This window comes from Telmatherina bonti (assembly GCF_933228915.1).
Source record: "Telmatherina bonti genome assembly, chromosome: 5".
Lineage (NCBI taxonomy): Eukaryota > Metazoa > Chordata > Actinopteri > Atheriniformes > Telmatherinidae > Telmatherina > Telmatherina bonti.
In genome coordinates, this window is record NC_136623.1 from 39,773,862 (window position 1) to 39,798,524 (window position 24,663).

Genomic DNA, 24,663 nt, shown 5'->3' on the forward strand with positions numbered 1-24,663 from the left:
TTGTTGTTTCCTGTCTGTAAACAACCCTGCAGAGAAAGAGTCATTCAGCACACAGACGGGACGTTTCCATGGAGACAGGAATTTTCCATGCAGAAGTGATGTTTCCATGGAGACGTGATGTTTCCATGCAGACGTGATGTTTCCATGGAGACAGGAATTTTCCATGCAGACGTGATGTTTCCATGGAGACGTGATGTTTCCATGGACATGTGATGTTTCCATGCAGACGTGACGTTTCCATGCAGACGCGATGTTTCCATGGAGACGAGAATTTTCCATGAAGACGTGATGTTTCCATGCAGACGTGATGTTTCCATGCAGACGCTATGTTTCCATGGAGACGGGAAGTTTCCATGCAGATGTGATGTTTCCATGGAGACGTGATGTTTCCATGCAGACATGATGTTTCCATGGAGACGGGAATTTTCCATGCAGACGTGATGCTTCCATGCAGACGTGATGTTTCCATGGAGACGTTATATTTTCATGGAGATGTGATGTTTCCATGCAGATGTGATGTTTCCATGCAGACGGGAAGTTTCCATGCAGATGTGATGTTTCCATGGAGACGTGACGTTTCCATGCAGACGTGATGTTTCCATGGAGATCTCATGTTTTCAGCCTCAGCTGTCAGATTCTGAGGCTAAAATCATGTAAAATGTATGTATGAACAGATAAAGCTGTAGAAAGAGCAACCAGAAGTTTGTAGAAATAACACACATAGATCAGCAGTGACCATGCCTTTTCTCATCTGCACAACATTCTCTCACGTCTGACACACACACACACACACACACACACACACACACACACACACACACAGTTTCCATGTTTCCACACTTCTTCCTGCTACTATCTACCTGCTATCCTCACTAAACCACCTCCACCTCAGCTGCATCCCAAACGTCTTCTTGGCTTTATTCCAGCCATAGAGGATCATTATTTTCCTGCTGTCTTTTCTTTAGCTGCTCCTGATTGGACGTTACCGTCAGTTTAAGCTGTCTGATTGGTGGAAAGTCAAATCAAATCAAAGATACTTTATTAATCCCCGAGGGGAAATTCAAGCTAGCTCATCCAAGGTCAGACATACAAACATGTAACATTCATGACAAAACAGAACCGAGCTAAGCTCAGGCCATGCAGCTATTATATCAGCGCTGCCTTACAATAGATAAGAACAGAGATATAGTAGGATCATAGGGGGTCGAGGTAAAAAAAAAGTCATGTAACTCTGGGCCGCGCCAGTAAGGCGTGGTCCGAAAATACAGAGGAAAAAAACCTCATACACTGAAGTACAAACCAAAATAAGACACACAAAGTCCAGGAAGGGCGGTGAGTCATGAGGGAGGGGGCTAGGGGTGGATGAGGAGGGAGGACAGAGCATCTGTGAACATGTCTTCTTCCGTTCTCAGGGGGGGTTGTATCGGCCCAAGGGCCGCTGGGAAGCCGAATCCAGATATGATTGTTGTTTGGGTTCCAGGCTAGGAAAACAATTTGCCCTCGGCCTTGAGTCCATAGCCGATCCCAGGCTGGCATTTCCAGACAGCCAAATGGAGGGGTTAATTTCCACCAATTTTAGCAGACATCTTCTCCATGTTGTTATCGATTCTGCGGACCAGCTCCAGGACTGCGGCCAAATGACCAGTGTGGGCCAGACTGGCATCCTGCTTACGGTCGAGTCCGGTCAACGCAAGAGTCTGTGCACTGCTAGCCCGGCCCATACCGTTGCAGAATTGTTGCCCAGTTGTTGCCGGAATCTCACGGGTCTTCAGGTAGATCAGAACTCCAATCAGCAGAATCCCGATCACCAATAATCCAAAGATGTAAACATCCTCCACGTCCTCAGAGGACAGAACCAACAGACACATCGGTCTCCACCTGGCCCATTAGTCCTGAACGTATCCAGCCGGAAGCGTCCCCTCAGGACATGCGGGCTCCCCTCTGCCCGATCTCCGGTTTGAGAAAATTTGATCAATTGCGTTGAGAGACCAGCTGAACAGATCCATGATGTAATATTGAGTGGAAGTAAAGAGATGTAAAAAGAGGCTCAGAGTCAGACAGGACAAAGTCGCAGGTCAGAGTGGGAGGAGAGGGAGGAAACAGGAGCGCAAAGAAAAAGCGTCCGCCTTCGCTGAGAGCAGGAGTGGAAGTCTGACAGGAAGTGTCTTCATCATCATGTCCAGGTGAAAATAGAGGTCTCTTAGCATCATGGTAGTGATGGTGATGAAGATGTGATAAATAATGGTGGATTTACCATCTAGAGTCTCTGAACAAACACTACATGTTGTGTCTGGATTGTAAACCTCCTAGACGAATAGAAACGCTGGAAAACTTCCATAGACCAGCTGGAGGGTCACATGACCTCTGTTGGTCCTGGTGGGAGGACTGGGATCTGGGGATCTAGTCTGGGGATTAAGGGTTAAATGAATCTGGATAAAAACGCCCCTCCCTGAGCCGTCACCTTATCGTGGTGGAGGGGTTTGTGCATCCCGAAGATCCTAGCAGCTATGTTGTCGGGGGCTTTATGCCCCGTTTAGGGTCACACATGGCAAACAGGTGTCTAGGGGAGGGACCAGACCAAGCACGGCTCATCGACCCCTATGACGACGACAAACCTGGGCATAAATGTTCCCTTGCCCGTACGCGGGTTACCAGGACCCCCCTCTGGAGCCAGGCCTGGAGGTGGGGTACGAGAGCGAGCTTCTGGTGGCTTCTGGTGGCTCAGCCCGAAAGGGTTACATGGGCCCCACCTCCCGTGGGCTCACCATCTGCGGGAGGAGCCGTAGGGGTCGGGTGCAATGTGAGCTGGGCAGCAGCAAGGGGCGGGGACCCTGGCGGTCCAATCCCCGGCTGCAGAAGCTGGCTCTAGGGACGTGGAACGTCACCTCTCTGGTGGGGAAGGAGCCTGAGCTTGTGCGCGAGGTTGAGCAGTTCCAATTAGATATAGTTGGACTCACCTCGACACATGGCTTGGGCTCTGGAACCAGAACCCTCGAGAGGGGCTGGACCTTCTTCCACTCTGGAGTTGCTCATGGAGAGAGGCGCCGAGCAGGTGTGGGCATTCTCATCAGCCCCCAGCTTGGTGCCTGCACGTTGGGGTTTACCCCAGTGGATGAAAGGGTAGTTTCCCTCCGCCTCCGGGTGGGGGGACGGGTCCTGACTGTTGTCTGTGCTTATGCACCGAACAGCAGTTCAGAGTACCCACCCTTTCCGGAGTCCTTGGAGGGAGTGCTGGAGGGTGCTCCTTCTGGGGACTCCATTGTTCTGCTGGGGGACTTCAATGCTCACGTGGGCAATAACAGTGAGACCTGGAGAGGAGTGATTGGGAGGCATGGTCCCCCTCCTCTGAACCAAAATGGTGTTTTGTTGTTGGACTTCTGTGCTCGTCATGGATTGTCCATAACGAACACCATGTTCCAACATAAGAGTGTCCATATGTACACCTGGCATCAGGATTCCCTGGGCCGCAGTTCGATGATCGATTTTATAGTCGTATCGTCGGACCTGCGGCCACATGCCTTGGACACTCGGGTGAAGAGGGGGGCGGAGCTGTCAACTGATCACCACCTGGTGGTGAGTTGGCTCAGATGGTGGGGGAGGAAGCCGGTCAGATCTGGCAGGCCCAAACGTGTTGTGAGGGTCTGCTGGGAACGTCTGGCTGAGTCCCCTGTCAGAGCGAGCTTCAACTCCCACCTTCAGCAGAGCTTCAACCATGTCCCGAGTGAGGCGGGGACATTGAGTCCGAATGGGCTGTGTTCCGTGCCTCTATTGCTGAGGCGGCCAGCCGGAGCTGTGGCTGTAAGGTCGTTGGTGCCTGTCGTGGCGGTAATCCCAGGACTCGTTGGTGGACACCAGCAGTGAGGGATGCTGTCAAGCTGAAGAAGGAGTCCTTCTGGAGAACGACTTCTGGACGGCTTCGAGGAGATTCTGGTCCACCATCCGGCGGCTCAGGAGGGGGAAGCAGTGCTCCATCAACACTGTGCACAGTGGAGGTGGGGAGCTGCTGACCTCAACTCGGGACGTTGTGGGTCGGTGGAGGCAATTCTTCGAAGACCTCCTCAATCCTACCAACACGTCTTCCGATGAGGAAGCAGAGCTGGGGGACTCACGGGTGGACAGTCCTATCTCTGGGGCTGAAGTCACTGAGGTGGTCAAAAAGCTCCCGGTGTGGACGAGATCCGCTCGGAGTTCCTTAAGGCTCTGGATGCTGTGGGGCTGTCCTGGCTGACACGCTTCTGCAGCATCGCGTGGACATCGGGGGCAGTGCCGCTGGATTGGCAGACTGGGGTGGTGGTCCCCCTTTTTAAGAAGGGGGACCGGAGGGTGTGTTCCAATTACAGGGGAATCACACTCCTCAGCCTCCCTGGTAAGGTCTTTTCATGGCTCCTGGAGAGGAGGGTCCACCGGATAGTCGAATCCCGGATTGAGGAGGAGCAGTGTGGTTTTCGTCCTGGTCGCGGAACAGTGGACCAGCTCTATACCCTCTCTGGGGTCCTGGAGGGGGCATGGGAGTTTGCCCAACCAGTCTACATGTGCTTTGTGGACCTGGAGAAGGCGTTTGACCGTGTCCCCCGGGGGCTCCTGTGGGGGGTACTCCGGGAGTATGGGGTACCGGACCCCCTTGTACGAGCTGTCCGGTCCCTGTACGACAGGTGTCAGAGCTTGGTCCACATTGCCGGTAGTAAGTTGGATTCGTTTCCGGTGAGGGTTGGACTCCACCAAGGCTGCCCTTTATCACCGATTCTGTTCATAACTTATATGGACAGAATTTCTAGGTGCAGCCGAGGTGTTGAGGGGATCCGGCTTGGTGGCCTCAGGATTGGGTCTCTGCTTTTTGCGGATGACGTGGTCCTGTTGACTTCATCTGGTCGTGATCTCCAGCTCTCACTTGAGCGATTTGCAGCCGAGTGTGACGCGGCTGGGATGAGAATCAGCACCTCCAAATCTGAGACCATGGTCCTCAGCCGGAATAGGGTGGATTGCCCTCTCCGGGTCGGGAGTCAGGTCCTGCCTCAAGTGGAGGAGTTTAAATATCTTTGGGTCTTGTTCACGAGTGAGGGAAGGATGGAGCGTGAGATCGACAGACAGATCGGTGCGGTGTCTGCAGTAATGCGGACTCTGCGCCGGTCTGTCGTGGTGAAGAAGGAGCTGAGCCAGAAGGCGAAGCTCTCGATTTACCAGTCGATCTACGTTCCTACCCTCACCTATGGTCATGAGCTGTGGGTCGTGACCGAAAGACGGAGATCTCGTATACAGGCGGCTGAAATGGGTTTCCTCCGCAGGGTGGCCGGGCTCTCCCTTAGAGATAGGGTGAGGAGCTCGGTCATCCGGGAGGAGATCAGAGTAGAGCCGCTGCTCCTCCGCATCGAGAGGAACCAGTTGAGGTGGCTCGGGCATCTGGTCAGGATGTCTCCTGGACCTCCCTGGTGAGGTGTTCCAGGCACGTCCCTCTGGGAGGAGACCCCGGGGAAGACCCAGGACACGCTGGAGGGATTATATCTCTCGGCTGGGCTGGGAACTCCCGGGATTCCCCCCGCCCGCAGAGTTGGCAAATGTGGCCACCCCCACGACCCGACCCCGGATAAGCGGCACGAAGACAAGAGACGAGATTGATAAAAACTGTTAAGTCTAGAGGAGTGGATAAGCGAGACCACCAGAAGCAAATGATTCATGGAACAAAAGCTGAAAAAGTCTTACAGCAGCAGGTACAGCAGCTTCTGGACCTTTGCGGACCTTTTTGTCCAAGTAGGCCACCAGATGAAGGAAGATTTCAGGGGAAAAGCACGAAGCAACCCCAGTTAGAAGAGAAGTATTCCAGGTCAGAGGTCGTATGTGAGGGGTACCTGTCTGCTGGCAGTGTAGGACGTCCAGAGCGGCATCGCCAGGCTATCGCTGTAGCCACTGATGTAGTCACCCTGCTGGAGGATGCAGTATCTGGTACGGTAGAGGACAGCAGGCCGACCGTATGGCAGGTTCCTGCTGTCTGAGAGAGATGGAGACAGAACTGAGACGATGCAGCATCAGGATGCAGCTGGACTTCAGTCTGGTGGAACACTGACCATCAATAGCCTGCCTCAAGCGCTGGTTTAGCTCCTCCACTTTGTTCTGCAAGAGACAGAGCCACAGTGACTCCAGGTTATAGCCTCGAACCAGGGTCACTTTCAGACCTCTCTGGCCCCGACTGTTCACACGCAGCTGCAAAAAGATGGGAGACTGAGACGATCTCATGCTGAGATCTGGAGGAAAATCACAAAGAAGATGCAGTAAAACGGAGCAGAGCTGCAGTCTGTGAGACCACACACACACACACACACACACACACACACACACACACACACACACACACACACACACACACACACACACACACACAGAGAAAATATGGTGGAAAGACAATGTTTGTAAATCGTCCCAACCCTCTACTGGATATTCTAATCAGTTTATTATAGAAAACTCAGGTCTGATCCAGTCTGATTAGGCCCGATCAGGTCCCATCAGGCCCAATCAGGTCTCATCAGGTCTCATCAGGCCCCATCAGGTCCCATCAGGCCCCATCAGGTCCCATCAGGTCTTATCAGGTCCAATCAGGTCTCATCAGGCCCAATCAGGCCCAATCAGGTCCCATCAGGCCCCATCAGGTCCCATCAGGCCCAATCAGGTCCCATCAGGCCCAATCAGATCTCATCAGGTCCCATCAGGCCCCATCAGGTCCCATCAGGCCCCATCAGGCCCCATCAGGCCCCATCAGGCCCCATCAGGTCCCATCAGGTCCCATCAGGTCCCATCAGGCCCAATCAGGTTCCATCAGGCCCAATCAGGTCCCATCAGGCCCAATCAGGTCCCAATCAGGTCCAATCAGTTCCCATCAGGCCCCAATCAGGTCCCATCAGCCCCGATCAGGTTCCACCAGGTCTGATTAGCCCGATCAGGTCCCATCAAGCCCGATCAGGTTCCATCAGGTCCCATCAGGCCCCATAAGGTCCCATCAGGCCCCATAAGGTCCCATCACATCCCATCAGGCCCAATCAGGTTCCATCAGGTCCAATCAGGTCCCATCAGGCCCAATCAGGTCCCAATCAGGTCCAATCAGGCCCCATCAGGTCCCGTCAGGCCCAATCAGGCCCCAATCAGGCCCCATCAGGCCCCAATCAGGCCCCATCAGGTCCCATCAGGTCCCATCAGGCCCCATCAGGTCCCATCAGGTCCCGTCAGGCCCCAATCAGGCCCCATCAGGCCCCAATCAGGTCCCATCAGCCCCGATCAGGTTCCATCAGGTCTGATTAGCCCGATCAGGTCCCATCAAGCCCGATCAGGTTCCATCAGGTCCCATCAGGTCCCATCAAGCCCGATCAGGTTCCATCAGGTCCCATCAGGCCCCATAAGGTCCCATCACATCCCATCAGGTCCGATCAGGCCCCATCAGGCCCCATCAGGTCCCATCAGGTCCCGTCAGGCCCAATCAGGCCCCAATCAGGCCCCATCAGGCCCCAATCAGGCCCCATCAGGCCCCAATCAGGCCCCATCAGGCCCCTCAGCCTCAATCAGGTCCCATGAGGTCTCATCAGGCCCCATCAGGTCCCATCAGGTCCCGTCAGGCCCAATCAGATCCCATCAGGCCCGATCAGGTCCCATCAGGTCCCATCAGGTCCGATCTGGTCCCATCAGGCCCGATCAGGTTCCTTCAGGTCCCATAAGGTCCCATCAGATCCCGTCAGGTCCGATCAGGCCCCGTCAGGCCACATCAGGCCCCACCAGGCCCCACCAGGCCCCATCAGGTCCAATCAGGTCCCATTAGGTCCGATCAGGTCTGATTAGGCCCCGTCAGGCCCCATCAGGCCCCGTCAGGCCCCATCAGGCCCCGTCAGGCCCAATCAGGTCCCATCAGGCCCAATCAGGTCCCATCAGGCCCAATCAGGTTCCTTCAGGTCCCATAAGGTCCCATCAGATCCCGTCAGGTCCGATCAGGCCCCGTCAGGCCACATCAGGCCCCACCAGGCCCCATCAGGCCCCATCAGGTCCCATCAGGTCCCATTAGGTCCGATCAGGTCTGATTAGGCCCCATCAGGTCCCATCAGGCCCCATCAGGCCCCATCAGGTCCCATCAGGTCCCATCAGGCCCCATCAGGTCTGATCAGGCCCCATCAGGCCCCATCAGGTCCCCATCAAGTCCCATCAGATCCCATCAGGCCCGATCAGGTCCCATCAGGTCCGATCTGGTCCCATCAGGCCCGATCAGGTTCCTTCAGGTCCCATAAGGTCCCATCAGGCCCCGTCAGGTCCGATCAGGCCACATCAGGCCACATCAGGTCCCATCAGGTCCCATCAGGCCCCGTCAGGTCCCGTCAGGTCCCGTCAGGTCCCGTCAGGTCCCGTCAGGTCCGATCAGGTCTGATTAGGCCCCATCAGGTCCCATCAGGTCCCCATCAGGTCCCCTCAGGTCCCCTCAGGCCCCGTCAGGCCCAATCAAGTCTCATCAGGCCCCATCAGGTCCCATCAGGCCCCATCACGTCCAATCAGGTCCCCATCAAGTCCCATCAGGTCCCATCAGGTCCGATCAGGCCCCATCAGGTCCCATCAGGTCCCATCAGGCCCAATCAGGTCCCATCAGGCCCAATCAGGTCCCATCAGGCCCAATCAAGTCTCATCAGGTCCCATCAGGCCCAATCAAGTCCCATCAGGTCCCATCAGGTCCCATCAGGCCCAATCAAGTCTCATCAGGTCCCATCAGGTCCCGTCAGGTCCCATCAGGCCCAATCAGGTCCCATCAGGTCCCATCAGGTCCGATCAGGTCTGATTAGGCCCCATCAGGTCCCCATCAGGTCCCCATCACGTCCCCTCAGGTCCCCTCAGGTCCCGTCAGGCCCCGTCAGGCCCCATGAGGCCCGATCAGGTCCCATCAGGTCCCATCAGGTCCCGTCAGGTCTGGGAGGGTGGTTTGGACAACCACAACCCATCTCCTCAACAGGCTTTCTGGTTTTTCAGGTTCTAACAGTAAATCAGTCTCAGTATATTCAGTGTCACCATGACAACATCATCACATGTGCATCCATCCAACAGAGTTTGGTACCAGACTCTCACAGAACCAGAACCATTCAGAGATTTAAGTGGTCCCATGGACAGTAGGAATCCAGCAGAAAGCCCGGTTCAGCCGGGGACAGCTTATGGAGGACACGTGTGTTGTGATGTCACAGGAAGCCGGTCTGAAACGGTCCCGGATCATCATGTCATTTTAGACCCAGACACAGGATGTTAACAGAACCGGGACATTTACTCCCCAGTCTGGGCAGAAAACCCCATCCATCCGATGCGTAACAACCAATCATTCACCTCCTACCCAGACTCTGCACATATAAGACCCGGTGTGACTCAGTAGACCGGACCGGACCTGATCCATGGTCCAGTATCTCAGTCAGAACCGGATCGGTCTAGTTCTAAGGAGCTTAAAGAGATGATCTGGTCTGAGAAGCTTCATTCAGTGGGAAGATTCCTCAAGGATCCTTCAAGGACTTTCCAGGAATATTCCTCCAGGATCCTGTAAGGACTTTCCAGGAATATTCCTCCAGGATCCTGTAAGGACTTTCCAGGAATAGTTCTCCAGGATCCTTCAAGGACTTTCCTGGAATATTCCTCCAGGATCCTGTAAGGACTTTCCAGGAATATTCCTCCAGGATCCTGTAAGGACTTTCCAGGAATAGTTCTCCAGGATCCTTCAAGGACTTTCCTGGAATATTCCTCCAGGATCCTGTAAGGACTTTCCAGGAATAGTTCTCCAGGATCCTTCAAGGACTTTCCAGGAATATTCCTCCAGGATCCTTCAAGGACTTTCCAGGAATATTCCTCCAGGATCCTGTAAGGACTTTCCAGGAATATTCCTCCAGGATCCTGTAAGGACTTTCCTGGAATATTCCTCCAGGATCCTGTAAGGACTTTCCAGGAATAGTTCTCCAGGATCCTTTAAGGACTTTCCAGGAATATTCCTCCAGGATCCTTTAAGGACTTTCCAGAAATAGTTCTCCAGGATCCTGTAAGGACTTTCCAGGAATAGTTCTCCAGGATCCTGTAAGGACTTTCCAGGAATAGTTCTCCAGGATCCTGTAAGGACTTTCCAGGAATAGTTCTCCAGGATCCTTTAAGGACTTTCCAGGAATATTCCTCCAGGATCCTTTAAGGACTTTCCTGGAATAGTTCTCCAGGATCCTTTAAGGACTTTCCAGGAATAGTTCTCCAGGATCCTTCAAGGACTTTCCAGGAATAGTTCTCCAGGATCCTTCAAGGACTTTCCAGGAATATTCCTCCAGGATCCTTCAAGGACTTTCCAGGAATATTCCTCCAGGATCCTGTAAGGACTTTCCTGGAATATTCCTCCAGGATCCTGTAAGGACTTTCCTGGAATATTCCTCCAGGATCCTGTAAGGACTTTCCTGGAATATTCCTCCAGGATCCTGTAAGGACTTTCCAGGAATAGTTCTCCAGGATCCTTTAAGGACTTTCCAGGAATATTCCTCCAGGATCCTTTAAGGACTTTCCAGAAATAGTTCTCCAGGATCCTGTAAGGACTTTCCAGGAATAGTTCTCCAGGATCCTGTAAGGACTTTCCAGGAATAGTTCTCCAGGATCCTTTAAGGACTTTCCAGGAATAGTTCTCCAGGATCCTTTAAGGACTTTCCAGGAATATTCCTCCAGGATCCTTTAAGGACTTTCCTGGAATAGTTCTCCAGGATCCTTTAAGGACTTTCCAGGAATAGTTCTCCAGGATCCTTCAAGGACTTTCCAGGAATATTCCTCCAGGATCCTTCAAGGACTTTCCAGGAATATTCCTCCAGGATCCTGTAAGGACTTTCCAGGAATATTCCTCCAGGATCCTGTAAGGACTTTCCTGGAATATTCCTCCAGGATCCTGTAAGGACTTTCCAGGAATAGTTCTCCAGGATCCTTTAAGGACTTTCCAGGAATATTCCTCCAGGATCCTTTAAGGACTTTCCAGAAATAGTTCTCCAGGATCCTGTAAGGACTTTCCAGGAATAGTTCTCCAGGATCCTGTAAGGACTTTCCAGGAATATTCCTCCAGGATCCTTTAAGGACTTTCCTGGAATAGTTCTCCAGGATCCTTTAAGGACTTTCCTGGAATATTCCTCCAGGATCCTTTAAGGACTTTCCTGGAATATTCCTCCAGGATCCTTTAAGGACTTTCCAGGAATAGTTCTCCAGGATCCTTTAAGGACTTTCCAGGAATAGTTCTCCAGGATGCAGGGGACCTGGAGCAGGACCTCCATCAGGCCTGCTGAGGTCCTGGTTCTACAACGAGAATGAGTTGGGAGTGAAAATCAATGTAGCATGAATCTGGATCTAGATCTGGATCTGGATCTGAATATTGATCTGGATCTGGAATGGAATCTGGATCTGGATCTAGATTTGGATCTGGATCTGGATCTGGAATCTGAATCTGGACCTGGAACTGGATCTGGATCTGGATCTAGATCTGGATTGGGATCTGAATCTGAATCTAGACTGGGATCTGGATCAGGACTTTAGATCAAGATTTGGGATCAGGACTCTGATTTGGGTCTGTGATCCAAGCTTCCAGAACCAAACCCCTAACCCTTTAGAGTCCTGCAGCAAGACAGGACCGGGTCCATCAAAAGGTCATCCTGGCTGACCTTCTCGTCGCAGCTGCAGCCCAAGTCATCCGTTACCATGGTAACAGGACCAGCAGCTCCCGGCCGGGAAACCTCCTCTGGCATGGCGGGCCTGAATGGGGGGCTTCTCAGCAGATGGTTCAGGCTGCCGTGGGTGCCGTTGTTGGGGGCCGGTTTCAGACCCAGAACATCTACAAGAAGACGAAGAGCAGTGAGAGAATACTTGTAGGGAACGGAAGAGAGAGAGAAAACGTCTTACCACACATGACGTTGTAAAGCTCAATGTTCTCAAACACTGGAACCTTGTTCCTGGGTTTGAACGTCGGTCCGTAGGCCAGGAAAACCGTCTGGAAACACACAGCTGATGATGATACGGGTCATGCTGCATCATCACAGCGTCTCCTCCGCTCCATACCTGCATGCTGTTGATCTTGTTGTCGTATCCGTGGTCGCCCAGGAAGCCGCAGGGCCTCCGCCCTACCGGAACCTTCCTGCAAGCATCCCAGTCTGTTAGCATCCGCCGCTACTGCCAGGACCACACAACCAGTCCGGTACGGAATTCTGCTGCTGCTCGTCCTTCCACCAAAAGTTTACACGTAATTCAGGAGGATTTACTGGGAACGATGGTGGTACTGGGGGACGATGGTGGTACTGGGGGACGATGGTGGTACTGGAGGACGATGGTGGTACTGGAGGACGATGGTGGTACTGGAGGACGATGGTGGTACTGGAGGACGATGGTGTTACTGGAGGACGATGGTGTTACTGGAGGACGATGGTGTTACTGGAGGACGATGGTGTTACTGGGGGACGATGGTGTTACTGGGGGACGATGGTGTTACTGGGGGACGATGGTGTTACTGGGGGACGATGGTGTTACTGGGGACGATGGTGTTACTGGGGACGATGGTGTTACTGGGGACGATGGTGTTACTGGAGGACGATGGTGTTACTGGAGGACGATGGTGTTACTGGGGACGATGGTGTTACTGGGGGACGATGGTGTTACTGGAGGACGATGGTGTTACTGGAGGACGATGGTGTTACTGGAGGACGATGGTGTTACTGGAGGACGATGGTGTTACTGGGGACGATGGTGTTACTGGAGGACGATGGTGTTACTGGGGGACGATGGTGTTACTGGAGGACGATGGTGTTACTGGAGGACGATGGTGTTACTGGGGGACGATGGTGTTACTGGGGGACGATGGTGTTACTGGGGGACGATGGTGTTACTGGAGGACGATGGTGTTACTGGAGGACGATGGTGTTACTGGGGACGATGGTGTTACTGGGGACGATGGTGTTACTGGGGACGATGGTGTTACTGGGGACGATGGTGTTACTGGAGGAGATGGTGTTACTGGGGACGATGGTGTTACTGGGGACGATGGTGTTACTGGGGACGATGGTGTTACTGGGGACGATGGTGTTACTGGGGACGATGGTGTTACTGGGGGACGATGGTGTTACTGGAGGACGATGGTGTTACTGGGGGACGATGGTGTTACTGGGGGACGATGGTGTTACTGGAGGAGATGGTGTTACTGGGGACGATGGTGTTACTGGGGACGATGGTGTTACTGGGGACGATGGTGTTACTGGGGGACGATGGTGTTACTGGGGGACGATGGTGTTACTGGAGGACGATGGTGTTACTGGGGACGATGGTGTTACTGGAGGACGATGGTGTTACTGGAGGACGATGGTGTTACTGGGGACGATGGTGTTACTGGGGACGATGGTGTTACTGGGGACGATGGTGTTACTGGAGGACGATGGTGTTACTGGAGGACGATGGTGTTACTGGAGGACGATGGTGTTACTGGAGGACGATGGTGTTACTGGGGGACGATGGTGTTACTGGGGGACGATGGTGTTACTGAAGAAGAATTTAAGACATGATCAAGAGGTTTGGATCTCTATCAAAGATCAGTCACTAGTTTCAGGAGTTGCTTCTTCAGGTCTGATGGATGGGTCCTGTCCTGGTTCTGGTTCGGGTTTATCGCTTGTTCCTTCAGGTAGAACACACTGGTTCCAGGTGTGAGTGCTCACCTGGCTACGTGCCACTTCCTGTCCACCAGCAGGTGAATGTCTTCGATACGCCGGTTGTTAGCATAGTGCAGTCTCTTGGGCAGGTGTTGCTTCAGGTACGGTTTAAAGTGCTGCTCTGCTTTCTTACACTGGAAGGAGATAAACACATCTTGTATGAGGCAGTATTAGAGAACAACGTTTCTCCACAAGCTCTGCAGGACAAGCAGCTACTTACTGTTAGATTAGCTGCAACGGCCTTTGGGTCGTCTGGAGGAAGAACAGAGGTCACACATAAACTACTCATCCTCACTCATTCCAGACAACCTGGACACTTCACACACACACATACATGCATATTGATCCTGATCTGATAAATATTGATCATGTTATCAATATTTCCTAAATGTTATTTAAGAAACCAGAACCAGATCACAGTCTGGTTTTAGCAACCAAAACCAGATTCCAGACTGGTTTCAGGAAGTGGACCCAGATCCCAGTCTGGTGTCAGGAACGAGAACCTGATCCCAGTCTGGTGTCAGGAACGAGAACCTGATCCCAGTCTGGTGTCAGGAACGAGAACCTGATCCCAGTCTGGTGTCAGGAAGTGGACCCAGATCCCAGACTGGTTTCAGGAAGTGGACCCAGATCCCAGACTGGTTTCAGGAAGTGGACCCAGATCCCAGACTGGTTTCAGGAAGTGGACCCAGATCCCAGACTGGTTTCAGGAAGTGGACCCAGATCCCAGACTGGTTTCAGGAAGTGGACACAGATCCCAGTCTGGTTATAGGAACCAGAACCAGATGTAAATCTGGTTTCAGGGAGCAGAACTGTTCTCTCCCTTCAGATCATCTCAAAGTTTTGGACCGGATGAATCTTCTAGTTAAGTTGGGCTTGATGATCTGGATCATCTCCATAGTCCTGCTGCTATAAGCCGAGGCTGCTGGGAGACGTCCCATGATGCACCGCGAGACGTCCCATGATGCACCGCGAGACGTCCCATGATGCACCGCGAGACGTCCCATGATGCACCGCGAGACGTCCCATGATGCACTGGGCCGGGAGATGAAGCTACAGAATATAAGAAATGAACAACTCCATTTGGGTCGGAACGTTTGGATTGGTCAGAGTTTTTACAGATTTACAGTAAACTGAGGGGTCTGACTATATTTCCTATTGTTCATGATTACAGAATGTATAGACTACTATCAGGACGAGGAACCACTTCCCCCAGAGGAACACATCTCTCAGCAACATTACCTACTGGAGATTTAACGTGGTGGATCTCATGTCCAACTGACATTCTGTAAATGAATGCTGCATAACAACTGCAGAAATTTGAGGAAGTCAGAGACAGACAAATCTGACCACACAGTTATCGGCTGGACTTTACAGACTCACGCATGCAAACGTGGAGAAACACAGGAAACACCAGCAGAGTCCCGACTAATTCGGACTTATGACTCTTAAAACTGAATATAACAATAAAGACAGCATATCTCACATTTTGGGTTGTTGGGGTATCTGGAGCGAATCCTGCCGAGGGACCCAGGAACGAGGATGATGTCATCTACGCTGGTCAGATAGTTACTGAGGAACTCGGTACGATCACAGTGGGCCTCCTCCATTCCTGAGGCCACAAATGAGGATGAAGAGCGTACAAATGCTAACATTCTCCAATTAGCCGACCTCTGCTACAAAACATAATGGGCTAATTGGAGAATGTGATCAGCTGACTGCAGGATGTGATCAGCTGACTGCAGGATGTGATCAGCTGACTGCAGGGTGTGATCAGCTGACTGCAGGGTGTGATCAGCTGACTGCAGGATGTGATCAGCTGACTGCAGGATGTGATCAGCTGACTGCAGGGTGTGATCAGCTGACTGCAGGGTGTGATCAGCTGACTGCAGGATGTGATCAGCTGACTGCAGGGTGTGATCAGCTGACTGCAGGGTGTGATCAGCTGACTGCAGGGTGTGATCAGCTGACTGCAGGATGTGATCAGCTGACTGCAGGGTGTGATCAGCTGACTGCAGGGTGTGATCAGCTGACTGCAGGGTGTGATCAGCTGACTGCAGGGTGTGATCAGCTGACTGCAGGGTGTGATCAGCTGACTGCAGGATGTGATCAGCTGACTGCAGGATGTGATCAGCTGACTGCAGGGTGTGATCAGCTGGTTGCAGGATGTGATCAGCTGACTGCAGGATGTGATCAGCTGACTGCAGGATGTGATCAGCTGACTGCAGGATGTGATCAGCTGACTGCAGGATGTGATCAGCTGACTGCAGGGTGTGATCAGCTGGTTGTAGGATGTGATCAGCTGGTTGTAGGATGTGATCAGCTGGTTGTAGGATGTGATCAGCTGACTGCAGGGTGTGATCAGCTGGTTGTAGGATGTGATCAGCTGGTTGTAGGATGTGATCAGCTGGTTGTAGGATGTGATCAGCTGGTTGTAGGATGTGATCAGCTGACTGCAGGATGTGATCAGCTGGTTGTAGGATGTGATCAGCTGACTGCAGGGTGTGATCAGCTGACTGCAGGATGTGATCAGCTGACTGCAGGATGTGATCAGCTGACTGCAGGGTGTGATCAGCTGACTGCAGGATGTGATCAGCTGACTGCAGGATGTGATCAGCTGACTGCAGGGTGTGATCAGCTGGTTGTAGGATGTGATCAGCTGACTGCAGGATGTGATCAGCTGACTGCAGGATGTGATCAGCTGACTGCAGGATGTGATCAGCTGACTGCAGGGTGTGATCAGCTGACTGCAGGGTGTGATCAGCTGACTGCAGGATGTGATCAGCTGACTGCAGGGTGTGATCAGCTGACTGCAGGGTGTGATCAGCTGACTGCAGGGTGTGATCAGCTGACTGCAGGGTGTGATCAGCTGACTGTAGGATGTGATCAGCTGACTGTAGGATGTGATCAGCTGACTGCATGGTGTGATCAGCTGACTGCAGGGTGTGATCAGCTGACTGCAGGGTGTGATCAGCTGACTGCAGGGTGTGATCAGCTGACTGCAGGGTGTGATCAGCTGACTGCAGGGTGTGATCAGCTGACTGCAGGGTGTGATCAGCTGACTGCAGGGTGTGATCAGCTGACTGCAGGGTGTGATCAGCTGACTGCAGGATGTGATCAGCTGACTGCATGGTGTGATCAGCTGGTTGTAGGATATAATCAGCAAACTGCAGAGTGGGTGTTTGTTAGCATGCATGTGTAGTGAGTGTTTGTTTCATACTAGACTTTTCTGTGTTTGTGCAGTTGTTTGTGTGTCTGACCATGATCCCCAACCAGGATGATGTTCACACATCGATGCAGCTTCATCTGTTTCAGTCCGTCCATCAGCTGGCCGATGATTCTGTCAATCACCCTCAGAGGGTTGTTTAGCTTCACAGACAAAGGAAATCTTTAACCTCAGAATACACAGATTGCAACACACATCCACCCTATGAAGCATGTACAGAGACATGACTCACGTCTGCGCTCAGAGGACCCATTTTGTGTCCGTATGTGTCCAGTTGTTCAGAGTGCATGGCGTACACATAAGGTCTGAAACAAAATACAGGTCAAACTGGAGACACGTGCTGAACTTCCAACAGCAGCAGTGAAGGGTTGGAGGGTTGTTTCAGAACCTTAACCACCTGAAAGGAGCAAGAAAACCCAGAACCTTCCAACAAAGCAGTTTTCTACTGCACCTCTATTGTCCTGTTATATCATGCAGCTAGTCTGAAAAACTGCACAAGATTCCAGTAAGAGGCTAACCAGACTAACCATTTATGGGAGTTTAATGAGCGTTTTCATAAACTAGTGCTTCCTCACAGGTGAGTACTAGCTTGACTGCAGGTGTTAAAATATTGAGTGAACTTTTAAAAGTTTGGCAATCCCCCTGAAAGATTTTTCATCTTCATTTGCTTTTCAGTCTGTTAAATCTTATATCTAATCATTTTACCTGAGGAACAGAAGCTGCACACCTGATGGAGGGCCTCCTAAGACCGCACCCTCCCTGACATCATGGACTGAATCTTTTCCAGCTTCAGACTGGAAAATGTGTGTTGAAATGATAATATGGTCTAAATACTTGTTTGTGTAATAACTGTGCAGGCAGTGTAAAAGCATGTTCCATAAGATGCCAGGTAAATAGTGGGATTTCTTTCACAGACAGATGAACTATCCTTATTAAAACTTATTGATCCCTGGACATCGGCGGTTACGTGGGTTTGGTGAAACATGTCCTCAGGGGCTTACAGTCTGACTCTGCTACATTCTGCGACAGCGTGTCAACCATTTTCATTCTCTGTATTCTGTCATAAACCAGGAAAGCTCTGGTAACAATGAAAGACACAGCATGTGAAATGATGGGAAATATAAAAGTGAGTTTACCTCTCTCCTTCAGGGAGATGGAGCCACTGCAGCATGGTCAGAATCCTCCTCTCCAACGGAATGGTGCTGGAACACATCATCAAAACATGACAATGATGGGACTTGACTGGGAATCCTTTAATGAATTTAACATCTTCTAGACGTGGATTTTTTTGCTTCCTGTCTGAAACAACTTCCCAAAAAAGAAAACAACCTTTATCTTCATGACTCCAGTGGCTGTATATACACTGCTGAAAAAATAAAGGGAACACCCAAACAACACGATGTAACTCCAAGTCAACCAGACTTCTGTGAAATGGAACTGTCCACTTAGGAAGCAACACTGATTGACAATCAGTTCCACCTGCTGTTGTGCAAATGGAATAGACAACAGGTGGAAATTATAGGCAATTGGCAAGACACACCCAATAAAGAAGTGGTTCTGCAGGTGGAGACCACAGACCACTTCTCAGTTCCGATGCTTTCTGGATGATGTTTTGGTCTGAATGCTGGCGGTGCTTTCACTCTGGTGGTAGCATGAGACGGAGTCTACAACCCACACAAGTGGCTCAGGTAGTGCAGCTCATCCAGGATGGCACATCAATGCCAGCTGTGGTAAGAAGGTTTGCTGTGTCTGTCAGCGTAGTGTCCAGAGCATGGAGGCGCTACCAGGAGACAGGCCAGTACATCAGGAGACGTGGAGGAGGCCGTGGGAGGACAACAACCCAGCAGCAGGACCGCTACCTCCTTCTTTGTGCAAGGAGGAACAGGAGGAGCACTGCCAGAGCCCTGCAGAATGAGCTCCAGCAGGACACAGATGTGCATGTGTCTGCTCCAACAGTCAGAAACAGACTCCATGATGGTGGTATGAGGGCCCAACGTCCACAGGTGGGGGTTGTGCTTCCAGCCCAACACCGTGCAGGACGTTTGGCGTTTGCCAGAGAACACCAAGATTGGTAAATTCTCCACTGGCACCCTGAGCTCTTCACAGATGGAACCAGGTTCACACTGAGCACATGTGACAGACGTGACAGAGTCTGGAGACGGCGTGGAGAACGTTCTGCTGCCTGCAACATCCTCCAGCAGGACCGGTTTGGCAGTGGGTCAGTAATGGTGTGGGGGGGGCATTTCTTTGGAGGGCGGCACAGCCCTCCATGTGCTCGCCAGAGGTAGCCTGACTGCCATTAGGTACCGAGATGAGATCCTCAGACCCCTTGTGGGACCATATGCTGGTGCGGTTGGCCCTGGGTTCCTCCTAATGCAAGACAATGCGAGACCTCATGTGGCTGGAGTGTGTCAGCAGTTCCTGCAACACCAAGGCATTGATGTTATGGACCGGTCCGCCCGTTCCCCAGACCTGAATCCAGCTGAGCACATCTGGGACATCATGTCTCGCTCCATCCAACAACGCCAAGTTTCACCACAGACTGTCCAGGAGTTGGCGGATGCTTTAGTCCAGGTCTGGGAGGAGATCCCTCAGGAGAACATCCACCGCCTCATCAGGAGCATGCCCAGGCGTTGTAGGGAGGTCATACAGGCATGCGGAGGCCACACACACTACTGAGCCTCATGTTGACTTGTTTAAAGGACATTACATCAAAGTTGGATCAGCCTGTAGTCTGTTTTTCCACTTTCATTCTGAGTATAACTCCAAATCCAGACCTCCATGGGTTGAAGTATTTAATAAAAATATTTAATTCATTCATATCTACAACATGTTACTTTAGTGTTCCCCTTTTTTATTTTTAGCAGTGTATGATCCTGGTCAGAAAGCTGGGACATTTGAGATTACTGCAAACCTCCCAGAAGCAACTTATGAGTTACTGAAAATTCACCTGGTCACACAATAGAGCATGTAAATGTCATCTCCTCCTCATAGAACAAAGAATGAGTTAGATAAATCTAACAATAAGTAAAGAAAATCCTGTCATGAACTGGCAACCTGGCGGTTAACTCACAAAAAAAGACATTTTTCTCTCATTCAGCCTCTCATCCATATGAAAACCCAAATTTATGAATCAAAAAAGATTATTTTAAAAACGGACCAAAGTGAAGATGTGTGAATACTCCGTCTGCACGTCTGCATGTGGACATATATAACCAGGTTTAGAAACTTCACCATCTGCAGAAAACACCATGACGTCACATGTCGACCTTTGTTTCCAGTAACATGGACGTCCTCAGACTGTGTTGGCGATCGGTTGTCCAGGCACTTTGTGGGGGACCGGAGGGTGTGTTCCAATTACAGGGGAATCACACTCCTCAGCCTCCCTGGTAAGGTCTATTCAGGGGTCCTGGAGAGGAGGGTCCATCAGATAGTCGAATCCCGGATTGAGGAGGAGCAGTGTGGTTTTCGTCCTGGTCGCGGAACAGTGGACCAGCTCTATACCCTCTTTGGGGTCCTGGAGGGGGCATGGGAGTTTGCCCAACCAGTCTACATGTGTTTTGTGGACCTGGAGAAGGCGTTCGACCGTGTCCCCCGGGGGCTCCTGTGGGGGGTACTCCGGGAGTACGGGGTACCGGACCCCCTTGTACGAGCTGTCCGGTCCCTGTACGACAGGTGCCAGAGCTTGGTCCACATTGCCGGTAGTAAGTCGGATTCGTTTCTGATCTCCAGCTCTTGCTTGAGCGATCTGCAGCCGAGTGTGAAGCAACTGGGATGAGAATCAGCAACTCCAAATCTGAGATCATGGTCCTTAGCCGGAATAGGGTGGATTGCCAATTATTAATGTGAATGCCCATGGGGGGGATTATCTCTCGGCTGGCCTGGGAACGTCTCGGGATCCCCCCCCGCAGAGTTGGCAAATGTGTCTGGGGAGAGGGAAGTCTGGGCTTCCCTGCTTAGGCTGCTGCCCCCGCGACCCGACCCCGGATAAGCGGCGGAGAATGGATGGATGGATGGATATTGATATCCAATTTATATATAATATAAATTGGATATCTTTGTATTTTAATTAAAGTTTTTTTAATTGATAAAACAAATACTGATCCATTGTGGTAACTGAATCAAAGTAAATTGAGATTAAAGAGTTCAAACAAAGCAGAACCATGAAGATGAACATTCACCTGTCTGCAGAGTAACAGGTCCACAGTACAGGTGTGTCTGTGCAGACTTACACAGGCCAGAAGAAGGAGGCTGCTTTCACTCCTTGTCTGACTGCAGTGATCCAGATCTGGAGAAAAAAAATCAGTTTAAACTTTTATTGACTTCCATCCTCTGGAGGAGTATGTTCGACACAACTATGTCCACCATGTCTGAAAGAGCCTATATAAGTAGAACATCCCACTCAGGCTTGGTATGCTGGTCCAGTTTTCATAACATGAATATCCCACACAGCTCGTATCACATTTAAAGACTTTCAGCATTCAATAAAACATTTTAAACCTGATCTCATAAACTATATCACTCCTACTTTGCTAAGTCTGAACTTACTGGCTGTCCTCCCCACCAGCGGTGATTCAGTTTTTCTCTACTTCTCAAGTTGAACGTTGCATCAAACACTGGGTCATACATGGAGTTTCCAATTATCCCGTGAGATTCTGGATACAAGCCCTGAAGAATAAAAATATTGTAAATGAACCAAAAATATTAATTATAACACAGCTCTGCAATAAAACAAAGATGACATGTGAAGTTCCCCAGGGCTCCATGCTGGACACCCTACATGTGTGGTTCTCCAAGGCACCATGTTGGACCACTGATTGTTCAGCATCCCTGTTAAAAAGCAGGTTTCTGCTCCTCTCAACATGGCGCTCCTTGATGTTTGATCTGCCTCTAATAAGTCTTTCTTATTAAATAATTTAATTCTTTTAAAAAATCTGGACTTCCTGTTTTTGACTGAAACCTGGCAGAGCACTTCGGACCATTCATTCCTCATCGAACTCGGCCCACCTGGCTACTCCTTCATTGGTCAGCCTCGGACATCTGGATTGCATGTCCACCGGATTTTTTTAAGGATCTCCTGGCTTCTTTCAACAATGCTGTCAGAGATGCAAAGGCTGCTTATTTAAAAAGTTTAATCTCAAAAAGCAGTGGCAGTCCTAGTGTTATTTAACACCATTAGTAAGTTAGTTACTCCGACTCCTCAAGCTGTCTCCATTGCCTCAAATGAGGATTGTGAAAACATTTTTGGTCATTTTATTGAAAAAGTTAAATCTGTGAGAAGCTCTATGTCCTCATCAGCTGTGTTACTTTCTGTCCCCCTTTCACCTGTTTCTCTACCCGTGCTGACCACATTAGTTGGCTCAATGAAGGCATCCTCCAGCTCTCTTGATGTTCTACCTACATTGTTATTTAAAGATGTCTTCCAGGCTATTGCCCCTTGTGTGCTCACAATTATTAACACTTCTCATCTGCTTGGTCAGGTCCCTGACTATTTTAAGAGTGCTGTCATACATCCACTCTTAAAAAAAACAACTCATCTTGATCCCTCTGTTTTCAGCAGTTTTAGACCTACCTCCAATCTGCTTTTTATCTTTTTTTTTTTTTTTTAAATAGTTGCTAAGCAGCTTCCAGCTGCTTTAGAGACACACAAAATTCTGGATCGTTTTTAGTCTGGTTTTTGCAGGGCTCGCTCCACCGAAACAGCTCTGGTCTGAGAGTCTAATGACATTCTGATGCAGAGCAATGCAGGTCATTGCTCTGTGTTATTGTTGCTGGACCTAACCTCAGCTTTTGACACGATAGATCATCAGGTTTTACTAGACAGACTGAAACACTGGGTATCCAGATCTGCACTGAAATGGTTCTCCTATTACCTCTCTGGGAGATTATTTTCTGTGGCTTCTGCAAAGTTCAAGTCGTCTCCTTCATTTCTTGATTCCGGCGTTCCACAGGGGTCCATTCTGGGTCCTGATTGTTTTTCTTATATTTGCTTCCCTTGCAGGACATGATAGGCTCTTTTAAATACATTTCTTACCATATGCTGATGACATCCAGCTGTATATTTCTTTTAAGCCTCAGGATGTTTTTAAGATTCAGTTTTTACTTGGGAGTTCGGATGCTGTCAGGAGTTGGATGAGTGAAAACTTTCTTCAACTAAATGAAGCAAATATGGAAATCCTTGTTTGTTTTCCAGATAGATTCTTCCCTAAGATTGCTGAGAGTCTCGACCCGCTTGCCTCTGTTTTTAAGTCCTCAGTGAAGAACCTCAATGTAATTATGGACCCTGCACTGTCTTTAAATGCTCACATAAAATCGCTTGTCTGTTCCTGTTTTTATCATTTACAGATCATTGCCAAGCTGAGTCGAATCATTTCACTATCTGAGAGGGAGATGATTGTTCATGCCTTCATTTCCTCTAGACTCGACAGCTGCAACTCCACCTTCACCTGCTTCTGCAAAAAATCTATTGGCTGTTTCCAGGTTGACCAGAATGCTGGTGCAAGGCTGCTGACTAAATCATCAAAATTCATCTCTGTCACCTCGTTATTGATCCAGCAGCACTGGCTCACAAGGTGCATTTTAAAATTTTGATTTTAACTTATATACATGACCAAGCACTAGGCAATTACAGTGAGACCTGGAGAGGAGTAATTAGGGGGCATGGTCCATCATGACCCCCCACCCCACCCACCATGTTTGAACATGAGAGTGTCCATATGTACACCTGGCATCAGGATTCCCTGGGCTGCAGTTCCATGATTGACTTTGTAGTCGTATCGTCGGACCTGCGGCCACTTGCCTTGGACACTCGGGTGAAGAGGGGGGCGGAGCTTCAACTGATCACCACCTGGTGGTGAGTTGGCTCAGATGGTGGGGGAGGAAGCCGGTCAGATCTGGCCGGACCAAACGTGTTGTGAGGGTCTGCTGGGAACGTCTGGCTGAGTCCCCCGTCAGAGCGAGCTTCAACTCCCACCTTCAGCAGAGCTTCAACCATGTCCCGGGTGAGGCGGGGGACATTGAGTCCGAATGGGCTGTGTTCCGTGTCTCTATTGCTGAGGCGGCCAGCCGGAGCTGTGGCTGTAAGGTCGTTGGTGCCTGTCGTGGCGGTAATCCCAGGACTCGTTGGTGGACACCAACAAACTGAAGAAGGATTCCTATCTTGGCCTGCGGGACTCTGGAGGCAGCTGATGGGTACCGACAGGCTAAGCGGCATGTAGATTCCGCCATGGAGAAAGACTTCCGGACGGCTTCGAGAAGATTCTGGTCCACCATCCGGCGGCTCAGGAGGGGGAAGCAGTGCTCCATCAATACTGTGTACAGTGGAGGTGGGGAGCTGCTGACCTCAACTCGGGACGTTGTGGGTCGGTGGAAGGAATACTTCGAAGACCTCCTCAATCCTACCAACACGTCTTCCCATGAGGGAGCAGAGCTGGGGGACTCAGGGGTGGACTCTCCTATCTCTGGGGCTGAAGTCGCTGAGGTGGTCAAAAAGCTCCTTGGCGGCAAGGCCCCGGGGGTGGATGAGATCCGCCCGGAGTTCCTTAAGGCTCTGGATGTTGTGGGGCTGTCCTGGCTGACACGCCTCTGCAGCATCGCGTGGACATCAGGGGCAGTACCGCTGGATTGGCAGACTGGGGTGGTGGTCCCCCTTTTTAAGAAGGGGGACCGGAGGGTGTGTTCCAATTACAGGGGAATCACACTCCTCAGCCTCCCTGGTAAGGTCTATTCAGGGGTCCTGGAGAGGAGGGTCCG

The 24,663-nt window shown here is 50.9% G+C and overlaps 1 protein-coding gene across 1 annotated transcript in view; it reads right to left on the bottom strand.

Annotated features, from left to right (window-relative positions):
• The window catches only part of enpp2 (ectonucleotide pyrophosphatase/phosphodiesterase 2), a gene marked incomplete at both ends in the record, with an annotated part of 41,371 nt that overhangs the window by 2,788 nt on the left and 13,920 nt on the right, over nucleotides 1–24,663 (bottom strand). Inside the window, 13 exons of the mRNA XM_079241182.1 lie at nucleotides 5,844–5,979; nucleotides 6,056–6,195; nucleotides 11,658–11,827; nucleotides 11,896–11,983; nucleotides 12,052–12,127; nucleotides 13,692–13,819; nucleotides 13,906–13,937; nucleotides 15,172–15,297; nucleotides 16,946–17,054; nucleotides 17,144–17,216; nucleotides 18,048–18,113; nucleotides 21,144–21,199; nucleotides 21,460–21,579. Coding sequence (XP_079097308.1) covers nucleotides 5,844–5,979; nucleotides 6,056–6,195; nucleotides 11,658–11,827; nucleotides 11,896–11,983; nucleotides 12,052–12,127; nucleotides 13,692–13,819; nucleotides 13,906–13,937; nucleotides 15,172–15,297; nucleotides 16,946–17,054; nucleotides 17,144–17,216; nucleotides 18,048–18,113; nucleotides 21,144–21,199; nucleotides 21,460–21,579 — 1,320 coding nt within the window. The remainder of the gene's footprint in view (nucleotides 1–5,843; nucleotides 5,980–6,055; nucleotides 6,196–11,657; nucleotides 11,828–11,895; nucleotides 11,984–12,051; nucleotides 12,128–13,691; nucleotides 13,820–13,905; nucleotides 13,938–15,171; nucleotides 15,298–16,945; nucleotides 17,055–17,143; nucleotides 17,217–18,047; nucleotides 18,114–21,143; nucleotides 21,200–21,459; nucleotides 21,580–24,663) is intronic.